At 40.9% G+C, this 22,960-nt stretch overlaps 1 protein-coding gene across 1 annotated transcript in view; it reads left to right on the forward strand.

Annotated features, from left to right (window-relative positions):
- DNAH12 (dynein axonemal heavy chain 12) overlaps positions 1-22,960 on the forward strand; it is a 172,930-nt gene that overhangs the window by 136,274 nt on the left and 13,696 nt on the right. Inside the window, exons 59-65 of the mRNA XM_084633689.1 lie at positions 2,633-2,805; positions 3,593-3,733; positions 4,865-5,023; positions 6,202-6,346; positions 15,420-15,570; positions 15,941-16,194; positions 17,416-17,556. Of these exons, the coding sequence (XP_084489815.1) occupies positions 2,633-2,805; positions 3,593-3,733; positions 4,865-5,023; positions 6,202-6,346; positions 15,420-15,570; positions 15,941-16,194; positions 17,416-17,556 (1,164 nt within the window). The remainder of the gene's footprint in view (positions 1-2,632; positions 2,806-3,592; positions 3,734-4,864; positions 5,024-6,201; positions 6,347-15,419; positions 15,571-15,940; positions 16,195-17,415; positions 17,557-22,960) is intronic.

The following is a 22,960-nucleotide window of genomic DNA, read 5'->3' on the forward strand; positions in this document are numbered from 1 at the left end:
ATAGCAGTATAATCATACCAGAATAGATATGCTGGTGAACTCCCTGTTATAACATGTCAAAGCAGAGTATTTAAACTGGAATAAACTGGACAGTCTCTATGTAAAATCATAAATGGACACAAATCAGACGTCAAGAATTATAACATTCAAAAACCAGTAGGAGAACACTTCAATCTCTTTGGTTACTCGATTACAGACCTAAAAGTTGCAATTCTTCAACAAAAAAACTTCAAAAACAGACTCCAGTGAGCGACTGCTGAATTGGAATTAATTTGCAAACTGGATACAATTAACTTAGGCTTGAATAGAGACTGGTAGTGGATGGGTCATTACACAAAGTAAAATTATTTCCCCATGTTTATTCCCCCCCCTCCACTCCCCACTGTTCCTCAGACATTCTTGTCAATTGCTGGAAATGGCCCACCTTGATTATCACCCCCTGCTCTCCTGCTGGTAATAGCTCACCTTAAGTGATCACTCTGGTTACAGTGTGTATGGTAACACCCATTGTTTTATGTTCTCTATGTATATAAATCTCCTCACTGTATTTTCCACTGAATACATCCGATGAAGTGAGCTGTAGCTCATGAAAGCCTACGCTCAAATAAATTTGTTAGTCTCTGAGGTGCCACAAGTAGTCCTTTTCTTATTTCATAATAGTATCTCCATATGGGGAGTTATCCTGGCATAACTACAGCAGTATAAGTATACCATTACCATTCTGCGGATCAATTTCCCCATGTAGCTAAGGCCTAAGCACCTAAGATGCATTAGAAACTGGGGAGAACAATCTGGTTCACAGTCATCTGTTAGAGCCCTATTGTTCTAAAGTAATCTAGATGTATCTGAAAACAATCTTCTAAAACACTTTGTGTTCTGAAGCACCCTCGTTTCATGCGGGTGTGAGGTTACAGGTGATGTTTTATCCTCAAGTCTGAATTTCCTTACTCTTTTGTTTTTGTAAGGTCTGTAATGTCACTTTGATATGATATTTGTGGCTCAATGTGTTTAATCTTTTTTATGAAAGGAGGGTTTTGCACAATTAGTAGATTTTCCTTAGGACTTGTGTAGGATCATATTCTTAAGCAAGAAATAGGAAGTACATTACGCCAGTGACAGTAGTGAAGATTTCTTCCTGTCCTGAGAAATTACTTGTTTCCATCCCTGTTCCTGGTGTCTTCGCCTTTCACATTGGCAGTTCTTTGTAAAACATGGAGTCTGTAAAAATTGCTAAGGCAAGTGCTCTATTTATATCAGAGAGTGATTTCCTCTTCCGTGGCCTGAAGACTGTCTGCTTATAGAGTCAGGTTAAGCTTTTGGTATCTATCTATACAGTGCAAGTAAGCACTAAATTATCATGCAGTTACTTTGCTTTAGTGGCATACAGTGTGGCACTTCTAGGCCAGCCTGTTAACATAAATCCAGTAGTGCTCTCTGACTAAATTACTTCATAAAGAAAGGTAGAGTGGCAAAGCTATAAAGAGATTCAGACAGAATTCTCACTAAGGCTCATGTAGGAGAGAAGGGTTGGCTTCTCAGTAACAGTTGCTTTCAGAAGGAACCTAATAAATTCCATATTTTATGTTTAAGGCACAAGGTGTGTTTCCTTGCATGGTGACCTACTAATAAATGTCCTATAAGATTTTACTCAGTTACCTAAACTTTTCCATTATACTTGAACAGACCTATTCAAATATGTGCAGGGAGCAAATAGGTGGAGGAAAAAACATTCCAATCTTTAGAATACACTCTCCTTTTTTCAGTTACATTAATATTTTTTGCTGCATTGGAATTCATCCTTGTGATGTGCTTAAGAAATACATAATAGAGAAATGGGGTATTTTCAAAAAGCTGACAGACTTATAGGTACCTAGACCACAGAGAACTACAGCTGTAAACTTTGTTTTGGTAACATATTTATGAAAAATAACTTCCCTTCCATATGTGTACATAATTCTCTTTGATAACAATGAGAGTTAAGTATGCACTGGTGGTAACTAGACATCTCTGAATTGTCAAAGACTTTACAGCAATAAAATATCAGTGATTCTGTGTTTTATCTGTTATTGTCCTTATACTCCATTTGTTAGCACCTAGCTACATTAATACTGTAATATATACTTACAAGTAAGAAACAATCCTTCACTCTTTATGTTAGCTATATTCTAAGTTATTTAATTTCATATAATATATTTGATAAAAGGCAAATATATTGTTAAATATCTTCTGCTGGAATGATTATACATGAGCAATTTGAAATCCAGTCATATTTCCGGGCATTTAATGGTGAAGTCTAACACACCTGATGCAGAGGGACAAGCCTGACCGGTTGTGCCTGGTTTTGTTTTGGTCTTGACTACCTTAGGCCCCAGTACTGCAATAAGCTCTGTGGGGAAAGATCGTGAAATCAAGGGGTCTTTGTGAGAGTGCTGGGTTCCACCCACCCAGGGCTCATTTGAGGGTTAGGGCCTGAGACTGTAAGTATTTTGGAGCATGGAAGGTGTCTTACTCTATGCTTATAAAGTGTCATATACATTTATTTTTAATAATGATAGTATATACTAATACATTCTTTGTGAAGAAAGGAAAATATGAAGAGAAAATCTTTTACAATATTTGTCATTTTGTTTAGGTTGCTGAGAAAACAGAAATAAAAATAGCAGAATCACGAGAAGGTTATAGACCAATTGCAAAGCATTCATCGGTGCTCTTCTTTAGTATTGCAGACCTAGCTAACATTGACCCCATGTACCAATACTCTCTCAGTTGGTTTGTTAATCTCTATATCAACTCTATTCATGACAGGTAAGTACTTATTTCTGAGCCAAAATACCATATATCTCTTTATTTCTCTTCTGATCAACAGTTCCCTCCATTTAAAGCATTTACCTCACTAAATTAGGCTTTCCACTTCTGTTTTGTCTCACTGAGGCCCAAGTTTTTAGAAATTATCTCTGATTTTGGTGTTACAAATTTGGTCCAGCAAATATCAGCATCTGTATTTTTGCACCTGTAGTTTTATAGAAACCAGTATTAGTAAGTCTCTGAACTGATTGCCCACAGTGCAGCTAGGATGGGCTCAGCTCCCCTAATATGCAGATCAGATAGGTCCAAGTTGTGGTGAGGAACCATCAGCCACTGACTCTTCCCTTTTTAAACACAGACTCCCCAAACACAAAACATCTCTTATTAAGAGAAGCAATATGATTCTTAGCTTCCAAGTGGACAGTTCTCCCACCACAAGCACTCTCCTTAATATGTCATACAAAGGACAGCACTCCCTATATTAATCTGCTGCAGTGTTATTTCTTGAGGATTCCAAATCTGGTGTTGAAATAGAACCCATAATGCATGGTGAGCGTGCCGCCACCTGAGTACAACTGAGATTTCAGTTAATCATTTTGGCTGGGATATTCAAAGGAGCCTAAGGGAGCTAGCTGCCCAACTTCCTTTGGATGCAGTTGGTTGCCTAACTCCTTTAAGTGCTTTTGAAAGTTTCAGCCCTAATCTGTATCCCGCCAAAACCTTTCAAAGAGCTTTGGATTTCTTATTTAGTTGCTGACTCAATATATGTACAAATGTTCTTTTTTAGTAACAAATCCAAAATTTTGGAGAAGCGTCTTCGATACCTAAATGACCACTTTACATACAACCTATATTGCAATATATGTCGCTCATTGTTTGAGAAGGATAAGCTGCTGTTTTCCTTTTTACTGTGCTGCAATCTTCTCATGTGAGTTTAATCTTTTTTTTCTAGCATCTCATAACGCAAGACAATCATTTTTCTTAGATTGAAAGTATTTACAAATAACAGAATACTTGGGCACAAATGGTGATAACTTAGTCTTTAGTGCCTAGTCATGAAATGTGAGTGCTTTTGCTCCCATTGAAATCAGTGGTTTTGCCACTGATTTGGGTGGGAAGATGAGGCCTCAAAATGTCTCATTAATTTTTTCCTTTTATGTTTTTATGGTACCCTTCAAAGGGGTGGATGATGTTATCTAATAATAATACAATGTGAACATCATTTTAAATATAAGGTTTCAGGAAAAATTCTCCAAGTAAGAGGTCTGTCTTTCCGGCAGTTTTGTGGAGCATATCACTCCCCCTTTCTTGAGGAGCCTTTCTTTTTCCCATCTCCCCATTGTCTCTGCTTTTCCTTCCACCATGTGATCTAGACTCTCCACTCTGGCTGACTGGCTGTGCTGCTGCTTTTGCACAATGTAGTTTGTGTCTGTGGGCATTGAAGAAAGAAAGGAAGGCACACATGGCTACTTGGAAACATCATAATCAGTTATTATGTGCATACATTTTTTAATAACCAGGCTCACCAGCTATATTAATTTATATTGCTTAACTGTAAACCATATGAATTTATAGTGAATGCTAACATCTTATGCATCATATCCACACTGTCTTCCACTCTGCCTTATGCATGGGAGGCCCTTCTTGAGCTGATTTGTAAGGCCACAACCATCTCCTCCTCTGCATTCTTCCTCAAGATCCATCTTTGGCATGACACTTACAGGAAATCAGCCAATGATTGATGGGTAGGCTTGGACACAGATAGCAGTAGCTGAGACTTTTTATAAGTAAAAATAAGTGAATTGTATACATATGATTGTATCCTTCTTCCCTTACCCTTAATTATCATTTCTCCTTATAATGTTTGTAAATTGCATAACACAGTGAGGCCCTGAAACCTCAGATGCTACTGCAATATGAATGTTGTAAAATAAAAATGGAACATAACAGCTTTTGCTTTATACATAACAAACAGCTTTTGCTTTATACTATGTCAAAATGCATTTTTAATATAACTGTGTATTGCTTACAAACTATTTTGGCATTCTTCTGAATTTAGGGCTAGGAAAGAGATAGAACAACAGGAATTTATGTTCCTATTAACTGGAGGAGTGGGTCTCAAGAACAAACACAAGAATCCAGATCCAACTTGGCTACAAGATAAAAGCTGGGATGAACTATGTCGTGCAAGTGATTTCTCAGCTTTTAGAGGACTGAGGTACAGTAAAAATCCATTGTGAAATTACAAAAAACTACATTGACTGAAGTATGTTGCATACATTTAAGAAATATTTCTGAGACTTTTTCAGACTATCAATGTGATATTGAATATCAATGTGATTTGATACCTGTACAACATAAATTGTGTCTCAGCTTCAGAAGTGAGTACTTCTTTGTCACACATTGTAAGGAAGTTGCTGAGGAGGTTAATTAATTAGAAGGTTATTTCATGTTTTATTCAAGTAATTGTCAGAATGAATCCAATCAATTCCCAGATAAAGAACTTGTCTTTCTGGAGTGGATTGTATTACTTTTCCCTGTGAAGTCCCTTCCTGGTAGAAGAATCTTACTTTGAAAAGGAGGCAGCTGTGGCCAGGGGGAGTCCCTAATAGCAGAACTCTGTTGCAGGTGTAAGGGAGGAGACACCGGGGTAAAATCATGGCCCCACTGAAGTCAGTGGGAGTTTTGCCATTGATTTCAATTGGGTCAGGATTTCACCATAGGATTTTAGAGCCAGTGCAAAGGCATAAGCCTTCCACATGAGTCTGCTGTGGGTCCCAGAGCATCTGTGGGGTTTGAGAGTGGGCACTACAGATCATTTCATGGAGGAGCAAACCCCATTCTCTGACAAAACAACCAGAGTTGTTTGGCGTTCTCCTTCCTTTAAATGTAAGTTTAACTGTGGGGAAGAGGTGGGGAACTGGACTAATGTAAGAACCAGTCTCTCCCCCACTCATGGGATAACCTATCGGAGGGTGTTCCAGGGAAGAAAATTCCACAAGATTTCTTCTTCAAAGAATTTCCTTTGAATTCTTCTGTTGGGTAGTGGTGTTTGTCATGCACAAATATAGAAGAAATAGGGAGTTCACAATACCCAGAACCTATGAATCTCCTGAGATTCAAGCAGACCTTGGGGAGACCCAGGCCATACAGATGGAGGCTTTGCTCCTCCACACCAGCTTAGGTGGTCCCTCCCACTTCCCAGTGCAGAAGTCAGGTAAGAAGTTGTATAATATACAATTTTTGGCTGGTTGAGAGGGGGATAATGCATGTCGAATCGATTTTATTAATTGTACGGCATATGACACTATTTCTTTGTTTTTCATTTAATCAAGTGAATTAATGAAAACCTAAACTCTAGGCATTTACAATAACAGACTATGCTTTTTCTTCTAGGAGTCATATTTCTGAAAATGCAAGTGAGTGGCGTAAAATCTATGACAGCAAAGAGCCACACAATGTTCCCTTACCAAAACCATGGGATAAAACGTTGAATGAACTACAAAAGATTATCATTCTTCGGTGCCTAAGATCAGACAAGGTAAAAGGACATGGAAACATTTGTTTGTAGACTGTTATTTGGCATGTAGTACACTTTGATAATTATTATTACATGTTACTATGTTCTTTGAGTGCTTGCCAATATGTATGCCACTCCTGGTACCCCCATGCCCTTGAAAGCCAGTTATTTTGGCTACCAGTATGTTTTGGGGCTGCTTATGCACTCTGAGTGTTCTTGTGCTCCTGTACCCAGGGCATAAAGGATGGAGTGGGCCCAACTGCCCCTCAGTTCCTCTTTACTGCCTGTGGCTGTGAGACCTTGGTAGAGTCCATGTCCTAGTGCAATCACCAAATCTTTTTGTGTATAGTTTTTAGGCATATAGTTTTAGGATTAGGTTGGATTTAGTGTACATAGTATAGTTTTGCCTACTGGCAAATAGTAATATAGTTATTTTTTCTTCATTTGGTGAAAATATTTTCATGGTACCATGAGTTAGCCATGACTGAACTGAAGTTTCCCAGCTTCAAGAACTGCTCTTCCTGTGAAGCAGATATATTGCTTAAAGACAGTTACATGAGCTTTTTTTTTTTTGCCTTGCGGAGGGGTGCATACCTGAAAAATGTTCTATCTGTCAGTCCTTTTAAAAAAGGGTGCAGATGGCTAAGGACGCTTGCTTCAAGCCTTTTCTTCCTGACCATTCAGTGAGGCCAGCTGTGGATCCAGGAAAGCAAGACCACGCTGGACATGAATGCTCTTTGCCCAGGGATGCTGTGGTGAGCTCTGGCTCAATCTCCTGCTCTCAACCACCTTTCTCAAAAATCAGCCTTGTGAGGATCCATGGGTCTAGAACCTCGGTCTGCTGGTCCCTGAGCGACCACCACATTCATACCACCACGGAACAGCTGTGGTAAAGCAGCAGTTGACAGATTATGAGCTTTGTGGGCCCAAGCACCACAGGATATGCTGCCCACAGAGGGCCTGATTGACAGTGCTCCCGGCATCCTGATTGGTCCAGGCACACTCCTTAAGGGGACACCAGGAAGTTGTCTGTGCAATGAGGAAGATCTTAGCCAATTGCTTTGGCAGACCTTACTCCTGCCTTGTTCCTGCCCTGCTCCATTCTGCTTCTGCCTTTTCATTAAGGCATTGCTTCTGTCTAGGAGAGTATTGACACTAAAAATGGACTCCTCCTTCTGGTCCAGATTCAATAAGTGGTGCCAAGAACACAATGCAAATTTCAGAAAATCAGGAATTTCATCCATTTTGGACTTTCTCCAGTACCATTATACGTCAGGTGTCCACTCTCAGTAACATGCTATTTGCAGGATCCTAGGGGTCCCTGGCAGACATCCCACAGATAACCGGATTCCTTCAAGCAGTCCAATTAGCCATATCATTAGTCATGCCATTCTTCCTGAAAAGCCATCCCCTCAAGCCTTTGACTTCTGTGTCAGCCTTTTATTTATCCATTAAGACTTGTTTCCTAGTAGCTGTCACATCGACCAGGTGAGTGTCGGAGCGGGCAGCCTTATCTATACCGAAGCCTTATTGCTTGTTCCAAGAGGATCCAAGAGGATCAGGTGCTCAGGACAACAGAATCCTTTCTTCCTAAAGAATATTCCTCCTTCCACACTTCCCAAGAGGTTGTGCTTCCTTCATTCTATCCAAAACCACAACATTCAACTGAAAAGGCATCACACACCTTAGATGTCAGAAGAGCATTGAAAATCTGTCTCAAATGTACAGAATCCATGAAAAGATTGGGCTCTCTATTCATGCCCTTCCACCCAAAATGCCAGGGACTCAGAGCTTCCAAGTCCTCCATTACTAGATGGTTTAGACTATGTATTGTGAAAGCCTACAGATCATCAGAGGTTCCTGTCCTAGAAGGGATCAAGGCACATTCTACAAGATCCTTAGTAACCTCATGTGCAGAACAAGCAAGTGCATCCATTTTGGAAATTTGCAAAGCAGCCACTTGGTCTACAGCTAACGCCTCATTAAGTACTGCAAGGTGGACTTTCTGTCTTTGGCAGGAAGGTGCCGCAGGTGGAGTCACAGAAATAATATAGACTTTTGAGCAAGCTTACAAAAAAGGGACTACTTCTTTCCTACTGAACTTTTGTTTCATAATCCTCCCTACAGCTTTTCCCAGACATCCAGAATTGTAGGAGATGCTGAGCTGCAGAATTGAAAGTTTCTTACCAATAATTTACTTTCTGCTAGCAGTGTCTCCCAAAATTCTAGTCATCCTGAGTTACTTATGAGTCAAGTGTCAAATATTGACTGGAATCATTGCCATATGGCAATATTCCTTCATCTAATGTACATAGTTAATATCTTTGGAATATGTGTTAGCAAAGTTATGCAAGTTTTACGGCTTGGGAATAAGTAATGTGTTAGAAAATGGGAGCAGAGGAGTCATGGCCAGACCATGCAATACCAAAAAGCTGATCCGCCTCTGTGAACTGCTGAGAAAGGAAAACAGACCAGACAGCTAGCATTGTGGGAGACACTGCTAACAGAAAGGAAATTATTGCCAAGAAATTCTTAATCAGTCTCCAAACATATTAAAGAGGTATCTTGTTTACTTTCCAAGGACTATTCTTATGATGTGTGTGCATAGGTGCTGACCTTTGGTTTTGCTGGCGGGTGCCCCACCCTGACTCTGCCCCCTCTCCCAAGGCCCTACCCCACTACACCCCCAAAGGCCTGCCCCTGCTCCCCGCCTCCTGGTGGCTCTGTCTAGCGCCTGCCCCAACCCACTCACTCAAAGAGGCACAGGAGGTTTCCCCTCCTCAATGTAGGAAGGGTGGCCTAGTGGTTAGGGCAAAGGCCTGGGGCTCAGATGTTCTGGGTTTGATTCTCTGCTCTGCCATAGACTCCCTGCTTAGCCGTGGGAAAATCACTTCACCTCTGGGTGCCCTAGATCCCACCTTCCAAATGGGGCTGATACTTCCCTGCCTCCTAGGCTAAATCCATTCATGTCTGTGTGGTGATGGGGGCAATGGAGGTATCAAGGTTTCGGCATTCACAACATCCCCTGGCAATGAGTTCCACAGGTTGACTGTGTGTTGTGTGAAGAAATACTGCCTTTTGTTTGTTTTCTATCAGCTCTGAGACGCCTGAAGGTGTATTTCTTGTAAATACAAATGTTATCACCTTTTTCCAGTGGCAATGTGTTTTCTTTTCCTATTAAGTTACTCAGTAATTAGAAATAAAGTCTTAAATCTATTTATACAATGCATTTGATATTTCTCCTGCACAAATGAAAACACACTCCAGTTTAAGGTACTAAAGGTGTGAAGATTCAAAACATAAAAAACAAATGTAAAAATTGAACTTGCATTTACAAATCACTGGTCTAAAAGCCTGTTTTAGCCTCTGGAAACCGTTCAGTTTTATAAAATAATATAGAAATCCTGAGTATGTATCTACAGTGACCCAACTGGAGGATTCTTAACCGTGCCTTAATGAAAATATAATATGACACTATATGTCTTAAATGTTATTAAGAAAATTTGCTCTCTAAAAAATGTCATTTTCAAGAGCGTACTCAAATATTAAGGAACTTACTAAAGAGACCTGTTCTAAGGCTGTAACACCAGGTAGAATTAAGAGCTCTCCAGGAATTGTAAAAAAAAAAGTCCCCAGGGTCCATAGACTAATTCATGAAAGATTTTATTTTCTGATTGAGAAGCAGAGGTATGTACAATAACTTCCTATGGTTTCCATCAGGAGCAACTGAAATGTATAAAGGAAGCATTGACTGTTACACTGAAAATAAAACTGACCACCTTTGTGGGAGAGACTTAAGGAGATCAGCACTCATCAGTTCCCTTCTCTTTCCCAAGGCTAGCCAGAAACTGCTCTCTCCTGGCTCTCATCCTATCAGCTGGGTGACAAGGAAATATTTACCCATATGGAGTGCTTTGTGTGCCCACTGCCCCTCTGGTTCTGGGGCTGCTAGCGCTGGGGGGGTTTCTAAGGTGCACAGGCTCTCAGCTGCCCAGCCTGAGGGGGCATTTGGGAACCTCATTAAAGGCTCCCTCTATGTATGAAGGGGTGGAGATGGACAGAGCAATACAGACAGCTCTCCCGCTCGCTCGCAGCCACAGAGCAACAGCAGCCTGCACAACGGGGAATTTACACTTCCCACAGCCTCGAGCCGATGGTGAGGGAGGAACTGCTGATCCAGCTCCTGGAGGACAGTCCTATCAACCAAAGCAACTTCTTGCTCAGCTCACAGCTAAAGGCTTCAGGTTCCTCCGGTGACAACATGGAGCAGCAGTTCATTTTCCTGTTTGCACTCAGCTGTGGTAGGAAACTCAGGGAGGAGCAGAAGCCCCCTCTGCCCTCCCTAAATGGTGCCCTGCTCCCTCTGCCCTGGAAAGGTACCACTTTTACCTGCAGTGGGAGCCAAGCTAGGAACTGCAGCCACATGCTGCAAAAGAGCTCATCCTGGCTCCCTACCAAACAGCTAATAGGCAGCTGCGCTCTACAGCTGATTGCTGGAAACAGCTGATCTGGTGGGCCCCGCATGTGCAAGAGCTGATTTGCGGCTGCCACAGCTGATTAAACTGGTGGGTGCTGAGCACCCACTATTTTTTTCCCGCGGTTGCTCCGGCCCTGGAGCTCCCACGGAGTCTGCACCTATGTATGTGTGGATCTGACAGAGTAAAGAACCTTCTGTGTGCCACATGGGTCCAGAGGTTCCAGGGATAGGCATTCCTGATAGTTCCCCCCCCCCTCCGCCCCACTTTCTCTAATAACATCCAGTCCCTGGCCTTCTGGGCTCCCTGGAGCTAGCAGCCTGCTACGTACCTTTTATTCGCACACCAATCCAGAGGTAGGACCACCTGCCTACTCCATCATAGGGAGCTTGTGGGACTCAGGTGGCAGTCCAGCATGCTGAAAAACAGGAGGAAGTATCTAAAGAAGAGCATCCTACCATGGAGGGGCAGATGATGCCAACTGCTGTTTCCTTGTCTTCTCTGGATGAAGCACTGGTGCCTGCAACCCCCTGTCAACCTAACAATTATAAAAGTTTTCAAGACCTGCTTCTCTTAATAGTGAATTAATTTGAGATAGCTATGGAGGGTGATACAGGATACATCTCAGAACTCCTAGATATCTTTCACGCCTCCATGCCTCATTGCCTGGTGATGCCAGTTAACAAAGCATTATCGGAGCTAGCGAAGAACATCTGGTAAACACCAATTTCTATTGCAGCAACTTCCAAGAATCCAGACAAATGATTCCAGGTGACATTAGATGTTTTTGAGTACTACTATATTCATCCTCTACCAGGCTCCCCGGTGGTAGCAGTGGCCCACAAAAGAACTAGGCAACAGAATAAACAAAAAGTGACACCCTCAAACAAAAAACCCCCAAAGTGACTAGATTTATTTGTCAGGAAAAATATTCTTTGACTAACCGGTAATTATGAATAGCTAACTCTGAGTTCTTGTTAGTGTCATGACCGGGACGTGGGTGGTTTGACCTTGTGGTCAGGAAAAACTATTCTTTGGCTAGCCTGTAATTACGAATAGCTAACTATCAGTCCTTGTTAGTGTCATGACTGGAATGTAGGCAGTCTGACCTATTGGTCGGAGCAGGAGTCAGGCTAGGTCAGATACCAGGAGGTCAGGGTCTGAGACTGGCCAGAGGTCAGACAGAGAGTCAGTCACAGGCAGGCAGGGTCAGGTTACCAGAAGATCTGCAGCAAGTTGTAGGAGCAGACATTGCAGGGGAAGCAATCCTGAGCAGGGAGAACCCAGTTGCATGAACAACTTCCTGTTCCTGGGTTAAGTAGAAACTTGGGACCAGTCAGGACCCCCAGGTTCCACCAATCATATTCCAGGACTGGTATCCTTTGTTAGAATTCAGCTGCTGTTCAAGGGTGGCAGGTTGGGACTGCCTAGCTCGTAAGAGCCCTGTGGATCAGGGTTCAAGACCTATGGTCCCTGACATCTAGTAAGGTATGATTATTTAAATTAGTATAAGGTGTTAGACTTCCCATACAAGATTCCTCAGGATAGCAGAAAGGCACTGAAGTCAGTAATCTCAGATGGGTAGCTGGTAGCATGAATGTCTTTCCAGGCAGCATTAGATGCTTCAGATATGTCTGCAATATCCATGGCCACATCTATCACCATGTGGAGAGCTTTCTTGTTACAGTCCTCAGGCATCCCAAAGGAAGTACATACAACAATAGAAGAGCTTCCCTTCAAGGGCTGTAGCATTTTAAGCAAGATGGATGAGGCCCTGCATTAGTTAAAAGATTCTCACTCTACTCTCTGGTATCTAGGATTTTACATACTATCTCCTACAAGGAAGCATATCAGACCTCTGATTTACAACATACTAGTTTCATCATCCAGGATCATCACGGGGTTACTATTTTCTTGGAGTTGCTGAGAAAGAGACCTACATCCTCTGCCTCACATCCTGCAACTTCCTTGAAGTAATCATTTTTAACACCTTAGTGAAGAGCAGTGTTACAGAACGCCTGGAAGATCTTTACCCCTTCCCACTCACATACAGACGTTGGGGAGTGCTGTCGCTATTTTCAGTGATCACAGAACCTCATTGCACTGGCTCACTGGGTTAAGGAGACCATCTCTGCGGGCTGTTCCCTGCAGTTCCACACGCTCCTTTCTTCCCCTTTCCCCATCTCTTTTCAAGGACCCTCTTCAGAAGAGTCTGTTATGACAAGAGGTGTATTCACTTCTGAATCTTGGAGCAGAGGAAGATGTGATTCTGGAAGGGGTTTTACTCAAATTATTTCCTGATCCCAAGGAAAAAGGAGGGCCGACACCCAGTTCTGGAGTTGAGATCACTCAGTGCTGTCATCTGCCACTTCAATTTCAAGATAGTAACTCTGGTATCCATGATCCCATTCTTAGATCCCTAGGACTGGTTTATGACTCTCAACCTCCAGGATGCTTATTTTCATATCATGATCCACCACATACACAGAAAATATTTACAATTCCAAGTCGGAGATTCCCACTGTTAATACAAGATCCTCCTCTTCAGACTATTGACAGTGCCAAGAGATTTTACCAAATAATTGGCAGTAGTAGCAGCCCGCCTGAGAAATTAGGGAATACAGTTACACCCATACCTTGATGATGGGTTCACCTGAGGGAAGTCACTGCAGCAAGTGGGTGCTCCATGTATCAGATCCTTCACTGGATCCTTCATCTCTTTATCAGATTGGACCTAAAGATCAACATGGCAAAAATCATTCCTGGCATCAGCTAACCCTAACCTTGTACTAGATTCCACAACAGCAACTTGAACAACCACACATGACAATGCTGGCCAAAAAATAGTAGTCTCCAGCACACTGCCCAAGGAGTGGACATGTGAATACATGTGTACCAGGCAACACATTTTGAAGAATCACAGTTACTGTAAGGCAAGTAACTATTCTTTCTGTTAACTACAAGACTGATTAAATGGAACCTAAATGCAGTAAGTTCTGTTAAGATTTCTTTTCTCCCTACACTTCAAACTGCTAGAATTTCACTCCTCGTTTTTTTTGCTGATACAGACTAACACGGCTACTACTCTGAAACCAGTGACATAGCTGTGCAGGTGATCACATGTGTTCTACTTTTACCTAAATATCCTTAGCCTATATGTTATATATTCAGTCATCATCTATAATGATCAGTTTGACTCTAAAAGTAAAAGTGAGGTATTATTTTACCAGTACTACTGATCTCTTAATATTTTCTTCTTCTTAGTGATACTAAATTCTTATACTTTTTGATTGTTTCAAATATATGTTCAGGAACCCTTAATTTTTTTTTTTACTGTCTGAGTCATAAGACTGTAAGGACAATCACAAGTTGTTATTTTTCATCTGTATTGACTATATTTAGTACTTCACAGCACGTAAAATTGCAGAATTAATATTTGGAATAAAAATTGACATGCAGGTTTTTTCATAAGTATATTTCCTCATGAATCTATCTGTACAGCAATAAGGGGTCTTGGTAGTTAGGAGAACTATACATGCTATATACATTTTTCATGGCAAAAAGAGACTTTTACTAGAATTTATGGGAAAACAGCCACTTTGGTCAGCAAAAATGGATATATGTTGTGCTTGTGTCACACTGAATGGCAACTAGTTGAGGCCTGGCATTGTGCTCTACAGCCTGAAAAAATTGCAACTAACAAAAAACATTTGTGAGGACATTATGCCTCACCTACTGAGATGATGTTTCACCCCCACTCCATTCTACCATCCCCTGATTCTGTGAGGGGTTGCTGGGTTTTTTGTTGATAGGGTGGGAAATAATCATCCAGGCACTGGAAGTAGGCATTTAAAGCATAGGAGACTGGGGGAGTACACCCAGTTGTCCTCTGAAGAGGAGACCAAGCTATTGGAGGTGAAGCCTGCAACCCAAGAACACAACCTGTTTGGTGTCTGTTGGAGGAGTTATTTGGGGATTGACAAGTTAGTGCAGTGTAGCTGGGTGGATAAGGCCTCAGTAGTATGGAAATATTTAATAAGCTTCCAAGCTTTTGAATGTTAAATGAGCTCAAATTCCAAACTTACTGAGACTTCTACAAATTTAGTGTTAAGAGTCCCAAGGCCCTGAGTCATCCAGTGCAGGGGCGGAGGGGAGGCAGTTTGCACCTTCTAAATTCTGGGGCTGCTGAGTGGCCAGTTTGGCCCCTTGTGCAGGTTGAAGCAACCCTGAGCGCTGCCTTGAGTTGCTCCCTGGTTGCAGTGGGCCATCTTGCTGCGGTGCAGAATTGCTGGCCCTTCACTTTCTTTCTCTCCTGCCCACCGCTTGCACTGTGAGTATTCTGCAGTGGACCCATGTGAATATTTCTGGCCCCTTTATATTGGCACAGCTGGCACAAAGGGGCTGCTGGGCAACCATGGATTGGTCCCCAAGAGTGAATGTGAACTGTATACATTGACTGTGAAATATAGCTATTGATTTGCTACATTATCAGTATCCAACTCACTCTTTGTATAATGATTTAGGTTACCATGAATATGAAAGATGATACAGTGTATCCAACCAAATCTGATTTTATGTTATATTTGTGCTTACCAGTATATTTGCTTTTTTTAAAATAGATTAGTCCAGCAATAGCAATCTTTGTAACTGACAAACTGGGGAAGAAGTTTGTAGAGCCACCACCATTTGATCTATCAAAAAGTTACTTAGATTCAAATTCAACAATCCCACTAATCTTTGTGCTGTCTCCAGGAGCTGATCCCATGTCTAGTAAGTATTCACTATGGGATGTTTTCCTTACTAAATCTTTGAATCAGTGACAGATAAAAAGACCTGTCAAAATGTCTAGTTTTTCAGATTAAGAGCTTGATTCTCCTCCTTTTTGCACCTTATGGAGTCATTTGCACCTGTGCCAAATGGGTATAAAACGCTACCAAATCAGATTTGTAGAATTTTGTCTTGCAGAATAAAAGGGATATGATTTTAAAATCAAATAGTTTAATGCATTGTGAAAAAATTCTTTTAATTATTTTGAACTTTCAGATTTTAACAAAATAGTATTCTAATTCTTTTTTTAATATCAAATATAAAGCAGTCTTTTAAACTAACAAATGCTAAAAGATTGCATGTTTCATCCAAGGTCTCCTGAAATTTGCAAATGACAAACACATGGTTGGAAATAAGTTTCAAGCCATCTCGTTGGGACAGGGACAAGGACCTATAGCTGCAAAAATGATTAGAGAAGGAATGGAAGAAGGCACGTGGGTTTGTTTACAGAATTGTCATCTTGCTGTCTCCTGGATGCCGATGCTAGAGAAAATCTGTGAAGAATTTAATAGTGAAACCTGCCATCCATTCTTCAGACTTTGGCTTACCAGTTATCCGTCACCCAAGGTACTTTTATTTCCAGTGGACCTAATTACACGTTTAATGATAAACCATTTTGTATTCCACAATAGGATAACCACACTGCAATTTTGGCTTGGATTTTCAAACTTGTACACGCAAAGTGGGTGTACATTTAAAAAATATCTCTCTCTAATTAAAGGATTGTTGTGAATATATATATATATAATCAAAATATAGTCGATATATATTAGAACAGAATGTAGACATGCTCTTCTTGTGAAGAAACAATGGTGTTTTCTGCCTTATAGATATGTTTTATTATCCACAAGTACCTTTGTTGCTTTTAAGAGGAGAAAGTTCCTATAGTCTATTTAATTTTGCTCTAAATCCAGGTCCAGATTTTTGCTGTTGACTATGTTTGGAACAAATCCTGATGAAACACTCTGTGTCTCAGAAATGTACTGTTCTTAGTGAAAGCGCAGCTCCTTGTTTTCATCTAATAGTGTAAATATCAACATTTTCAAATTTGAATTTTAAAATATATAACAATTAAAGGGATATATATATATATATATATATATATATATATATATATATAGTTAAATTCATTATGTAGTACCATAAATTTGCTTAGTGCTCTGCAAACATTTTAAGGCACATTCTTTCCTCTGAGAAGCCTACAAGCTAGGGCTCTGTACATGCAAACACATACTTATTGGGAAGGAGGAGAAGGTAGAAATATTCTCGGAAGAAGCAGATCTTAAGGAGAATTTGAAGGAAGAGAGAACAGACTCTTGGTGCACGAGATCAGAAAGACTTCCAGGTGTAGGAGGAAGTAATGATAAAAGGTGTAAAAATGAGAGAGGGAGCATACAAAGGGAAGAGTAATGTGAGAGGATACATAATTTCATCAACAAAGGACAGTTGTTCTTTTTAATCATATTAGAAAATATAAAAATACAGAGCAGGCTTTTAAACATTTTTAGCATGAATGTAAGTCTGCTGAACAGAAGTGACTGTATTTTGGCTGTGGATACACATTCACACAGCTTTTATTGTTGTCCATGAGAGGTTGCACACCTGCATCCAAGGGCTGAATTTAGCCCATGTATATTTAATTTATAGGACTTTGAACATCAAGAAATTATTTTAAAAATACAAATATATTTATACTTGTATAATCTCTGTATAGAAATATCTCACTTTATTATTTTTTTTGCCATCGCCATACTCTCCTGTTGCAGTGTTGCTATTTATTTTGTCTAGTTTCCCGTAACCATTCTGCAGAATGGAGTAAAGATGACAAATGAATCGCCTACAGGTCTCCGGTTAAATCTACTTCAGTCTTATCTCTCAGATCCAGTTTCTGATTCCATCTTCTTCTCTGGGTGCCCTGGAAAGGAGCAGGTAAGTTGCTCATTCTTCGACACTTTTGAAATATTTATTTACTCACTGTTATGTCCAGAAGGTTCTAATCTAAAGCATTCCCTAAAGTTATGAGCTAGCGTTTACACAGAGACTAAATGATTAGTGAATAAAATACTTCACACATGGTTATAGCTTAAATGAACATTTTGTCAGATGGAAATCCCCACACTAGTTACACTGCAATAACATTAGCCAAACTTGGTTGATTCCTACATTAATGGCAATTATGGTTCCTCAGACTGAGAGCAACCCCACTGGGTTCTGCCGATGAAATCTGCTTCTGAAATGAAATCCCCAACCCGTCCTATCCTTGTGAGAATGGGGCATGAATGAGCCATGCTTCACCATACCGCTCATTTCAGCCTGTAGGCCACTCCTCCCAGCTCTTTACATGGGTTTGTGATAAGATATGTCCTCAGTGTGCACTATTAGCGCAGAGAACTTTCCTTCCTATAGAGCTACAATAGGTAAATGGAAACTGAAGAAAACAATGAAATAAGTTCCTTCCAGGCAAAACCTGAGAAAACAAACATCAGGGTCCCACTAGCCCATTAGTGAGACACACCTGCTAAACAAGTTGCAGAGAGGGAGGTAGGGGTCAAACCCAGCCATCATACCATTCTGAGGCATGGGAATGTTCCAGGGCAAAGATATAAAAGGGGTGTGGCAGTCCAGAGGCCTCAGTTCCCTCCAACTGCAACCAGCTGAACGAAGGTAGAGCTGCTCCAGAATTTTACCAGATCCATATATTTTATAATTATTTGGATATAGTTAGGCTGGTCTGTTAGTGTTAGGTTTAGTTTAGAAATAAGTTCTTCAGTGCTGGGGGAAAAAAAGATGACACAGCTGAAGACCAAAAAGCTAGGATTTAAGAGGTACGTCTGATGCCTAGCTGTGTTTCTGGTGGCCAAAACACATGCATGGTGTTTATCATAATTGGTCGAAAAACATTCACCTTCAAAATACTTGATCTTCTCAACCATCATGACATCAGCCCAGAATGAAAGACAGAACAGGCTTCAGACTGTCTTACTCCAGGAAGCTCTGTCAGCAAAATTGCCTGGAACCAAGAGAGAGCAAGCCTCTAGCAAATCTTAGAAGCTTGCATTGGCTCCAAGCAAGTCTGGAAGAAAGAAAATTAAATACTCGTCTTTGGTGCTGTGCACTAAGGAATCTAGAAGTGTGAAGCACCCAAGGATCAAAACTGCTCAACAGACCGTGGGATTGAACTCTGATTCTAGAGCAATCCACAAGAAAAGGACAAGGCGGTAATAGTGAGCACAAGACTCCATCCTTGTTGGTGTTGGCCTCTTTTTATCAAGAACCAATCTGTGAGAAAAGATCCATCTGATCCATTGGTATTTAAAGAACCTTCCCCAAATGATGATTCTCTGTCTAAAACCAGAAGATGCTCTTTGGATCTGATTGTTTCAGATCCAAAAGAGCCGGATTCGAGAGAGAAGATGAAAGAACCTGTTATGAAGGTTAAAAATAAGGATCTGACTACTGAGGATTTGCGGTCTGGTTCCAGTACGGTACCACAATGGTTGGTGGTTATAGCACAGATTCATCAATCGGATCTGTCTCCTTCTCGGTCAGTAATGAATCCATGTGTGTCAATTGAATAGGAACTGAAGGTTATACTGGATAAATAGATAATCCTTCAGAGAATAGAAGGCAGATTGAAGAAGTTAGAATTTCTCCCATACCTGCACCACCTAAGACTCCTTCTGGGTCTTGAGAAAAAGGGTTTTTTCTATTTATCTTTTATTTAGCCTAGCAGGTTATTAACTCTACTTCCCTCAGGACTGAGAATGGCTTGAGATTGGAAAACAGATCTAAAGAAGAAATTTAAATCAAACTCAGTCAATTTAAGCAAACTCAGTCATTTCTCCCAGATCTGTATGGGCAGAGATATTTTCAGCCAGATCAGAGTATAGGGCTTTGACCAGATTGTCAGGCTTCACCTTGGTTTACGTCAGTGGTGGGCAACCTGTGGCTCACAGGCCACATGCGGCCCATCAGGGAAAACCACTGGCGGGCTGCCAGATCATTTGTTTACATTTGCACGGCCGCCCGCAGCTCCCAGTGGCTGTAGTTCGCCATGCCGCTTCCCACAGCTCCCATTGGCTGGGAATGACTTTACGTGGTCTCACTGGCCTTCTCCTGTACCTTTTCAGGGTATTCCTAGATATAGTGATTGCCAATTTGATACTGAAGACATTCAAGCATCAGACCCAAAGGATATGGATTTGATGGTACATCAGAGTCCTGATAGGTCGTCTACAGTTGTAAGAGACATTTTATCTGAGGAAGAAGAATTGCTAGAGATCCAACAGTCACATCCAGACTCTGTGAACTTTACTTCTCCTTACAGAAGTGTAGGAGTGATTGCTCCTTCGTCACATTCAGATGATGTGGTGTTCTTCCAAGGACAGTAGAGATTCCCTTGATTCCTGTTGAGAAATCTTCACATTTTAGAAGCAGCAACTAGACAAATCCTTTATTGGAAGGATTGTCTCAACCAGTTTTAAGCAATTTGGAATGACCCTAATAGCTCAGCTTATGTTAAAAAAGTCTGATGACCTTTTCCTGTTTTCCCAGGAGGGTCTTGCTGTGTTTCATATCTCCGTTCTCCTAATTCATTGATAGTAGAGGCTGCACTGCATAGATGAAAGCGTGCTCAGGCCTATTTTATCCCCTCTGATAAGGAAGGGAAAAGACTGGATGTTTTCCTCAGCCACTTCAGATAGGAGAACAGTGAACCATTAAGATGTAATCGCAAGATATCAATGCCATCTTGTCAGGAAAAATGTTGTCTTTCATGAATACTCTCCCTGAGGAGCATAGGAGGTTAGCAATGTTCTTTTGGTAGAAGGACAGAATGTTGCTATCAGTTAAGGACTTTTTATTGTTGGTTTCCATGTATGATATAGATCCATATACAGCTCTAATTACTTATATATTGGAGTACTTATTATATCTTAAAAGAGTGGATCTCTCTTTGTCATCAGTCAAAGTCAGGGTGACCAGATAGGAAGTGTGAAAAATCGGGACGGGGGTTGGGGGTAATTGGCACCTATATAAGAAAAAGCGCCAAATATCGGGACTGTCCCTATAAAATTGGGACATCTGGTCACCCTAGTCTAAGTTAATCTCTCAATGGTCTCAGCATACCATGTCTCTGGGGATAGTAAATTGGTTTTTATTGGTGGTGTAGTCAAAAGATTCTTGAAAGGTCTTAATAATCTATTTCCACCAGTTAGAGAGCCTATATCATCTTGGGATTTAGTGCTTACACTAAGTGCAACATCTGTTTGAATCTCTGGGGAGTTGTAAAATACCCTATTTATACATTAAGACAGTCATCTTGATACCTATCACTTGAGCAAGGTGCATAAGTGAATTACAAGCGCTGATGGCACACCCACTATTTACTGTCTTTAATAAAGATTGTCAAGGTTCCTTCCCCACTCTGAACGCTAGAGTACAGATGTGGGGACCTGCATGAAAAACCTCCTAAGCTTATCTTTACCAGCTTAGGTCAAAACTTCCTCAAGGTACAAAATATTCCACCCTTTGTCCTTGGATTGGCCGCTACCACCACCAAACAAATACTGGTTACTGGGGAAGAGCTGTTTGGAAACGTCTTTCCCCTTAAAATACTTCCCAAAACCTTGCACCCCACTTCCTGGACAAGGTTTGGTAAAAAGCCTCACCAATTTGCCTAGGTGACTACAGACCCAGACCCTTGGATCTTAAGAACAATGAACAATCCTCCCAACACTTGCACCCCCCCTTTCCTGGGAAATGTTGGATAAAAAGCCTCACCAATTTGCATAGGTGACCACAGACCCAAACCCTTGGATCTGAGAACAATGAAAAAGCATTCAGTTTTCTTACAAGAAGACTTTTAATAGAAATAGAAGTAAATAGAAGTAAAGAAATCACCTCTGTAAAATAAGGATGGTAGATACCTTACAGGGTAATTAGATTCAAAACATAGAGAATCCCTCTAGGCAAAAACTTAAGTTACAAAAAAGATACACAGACAGAAATAGTTATTCTGTTCAGCACAATTCTTTTCTCAGCCATTTAAAGAAATCATAATCTAACACATACCTAGCTAGATTACTTACTAAAAGTTCTAAGACTCCATTCCTGGTCTATCCCCAACAAAGACAGAATACAGACAGACACACAGACCCTTTGTTTCTCTCCCTCCTCCCAGCTTTTGAAAGTATCTTGTCTCCTCATTGGTCATTTTGGTCAGGTGCCAGCGAGGTTACCTTTAGCTTCTTAACCCTTTACAGGTGAGAGGAGCTTTCCCCTGGCCAGGAGGGATTTCAAAGGGGTTTACCCTTCCCTTTATATTTATGACAAAGATAAAATAATATTCTGTACATACCCAAGATTCTTGCCAAAAGTTCTGTTAGATATTCATATACCTGCATCTATAATGTTACCAGTATTTTTTCCCAAATCTCACACTCAAGGTGGGGAGGCTAGATAACATCTACTAGATGTTAGAAGGGCTTTAGCTTTCTACTTTGCCTAAAATGATTAGTTCTATCTATCTCCCAATTTGTTAATCACTTATGAAAAAAGGAATAAAAGGAGATCGGTCACTGTACATACTCTTTCAAGATAGATTAGATTATGTATTGAGGATGTTTATAAGATGATGAGTCTCCCTCTTCCTGAAGGAATTAGAGCTCATTCTACTAGATGAAAAGCAGCTGCTATCAAATTCTTTGGACATATTCCTTAATAGAAATATGGTGAGCAGCAACATGGAGTACAGTCCACACTTTTACTAAGCACCAGACATTAGGCTTAGAATCTAGATCAGATGCAAAATTTGGCAAGGCAGTTTTGCCGTCTTTTTTTTAATTAGGACTCCATGTTCCAACCATCCTGGGTCTGAGTTACAGCTTGTTAGTCTATCCCATGAATAGGAATATGCAGAGGACACTCAAAGAAGAAATGAAGGTTATTTACGTGTAACCAGAATTCTCTGAGATAGACTCTGCATATTCATGCTCTCTGCCCACCTTTCCCTTTGCCTCTGAGTCCTACTTATCAAAAGACCTGGGGTTGCAGAGGAAGGAACTGAAGCGGCTGTGGTGCTATGCCCCTTTTATAACCTTGCCCAGGAACATTCTGTGTTCCCTGAGGAGAAGGGCAAGAGAGACATGTGAGCACCCCAACAAACACTGCTAGGTACAATTCTACCATTCATGCTGCACCAGTCAGATGGGAGTATGCAGAGTCCATCTTGAAGAACTCCTGTTACAGGTAAGTAACCTTCATTTCCTTAGTTAATAAATAATGGTCCAGCCCTGCAAACCCTTAACTCAGTGTAGTGCACACATCCCCAACT

The sequence above is a fragment of the Lepidochelys olivacea genome (assembly GCF_965140295.1).
Source record: "Lepidochelys olivacea isolate rLepOli2 genome assembly, chromosome: 7".
In the NCBI taxonomy this organism is placed as follows: Eukaryota; Metazoa; Chordata; order Testudines; family Cheloniidae; genus Lepidochelys; species Lepidochelys olivacea.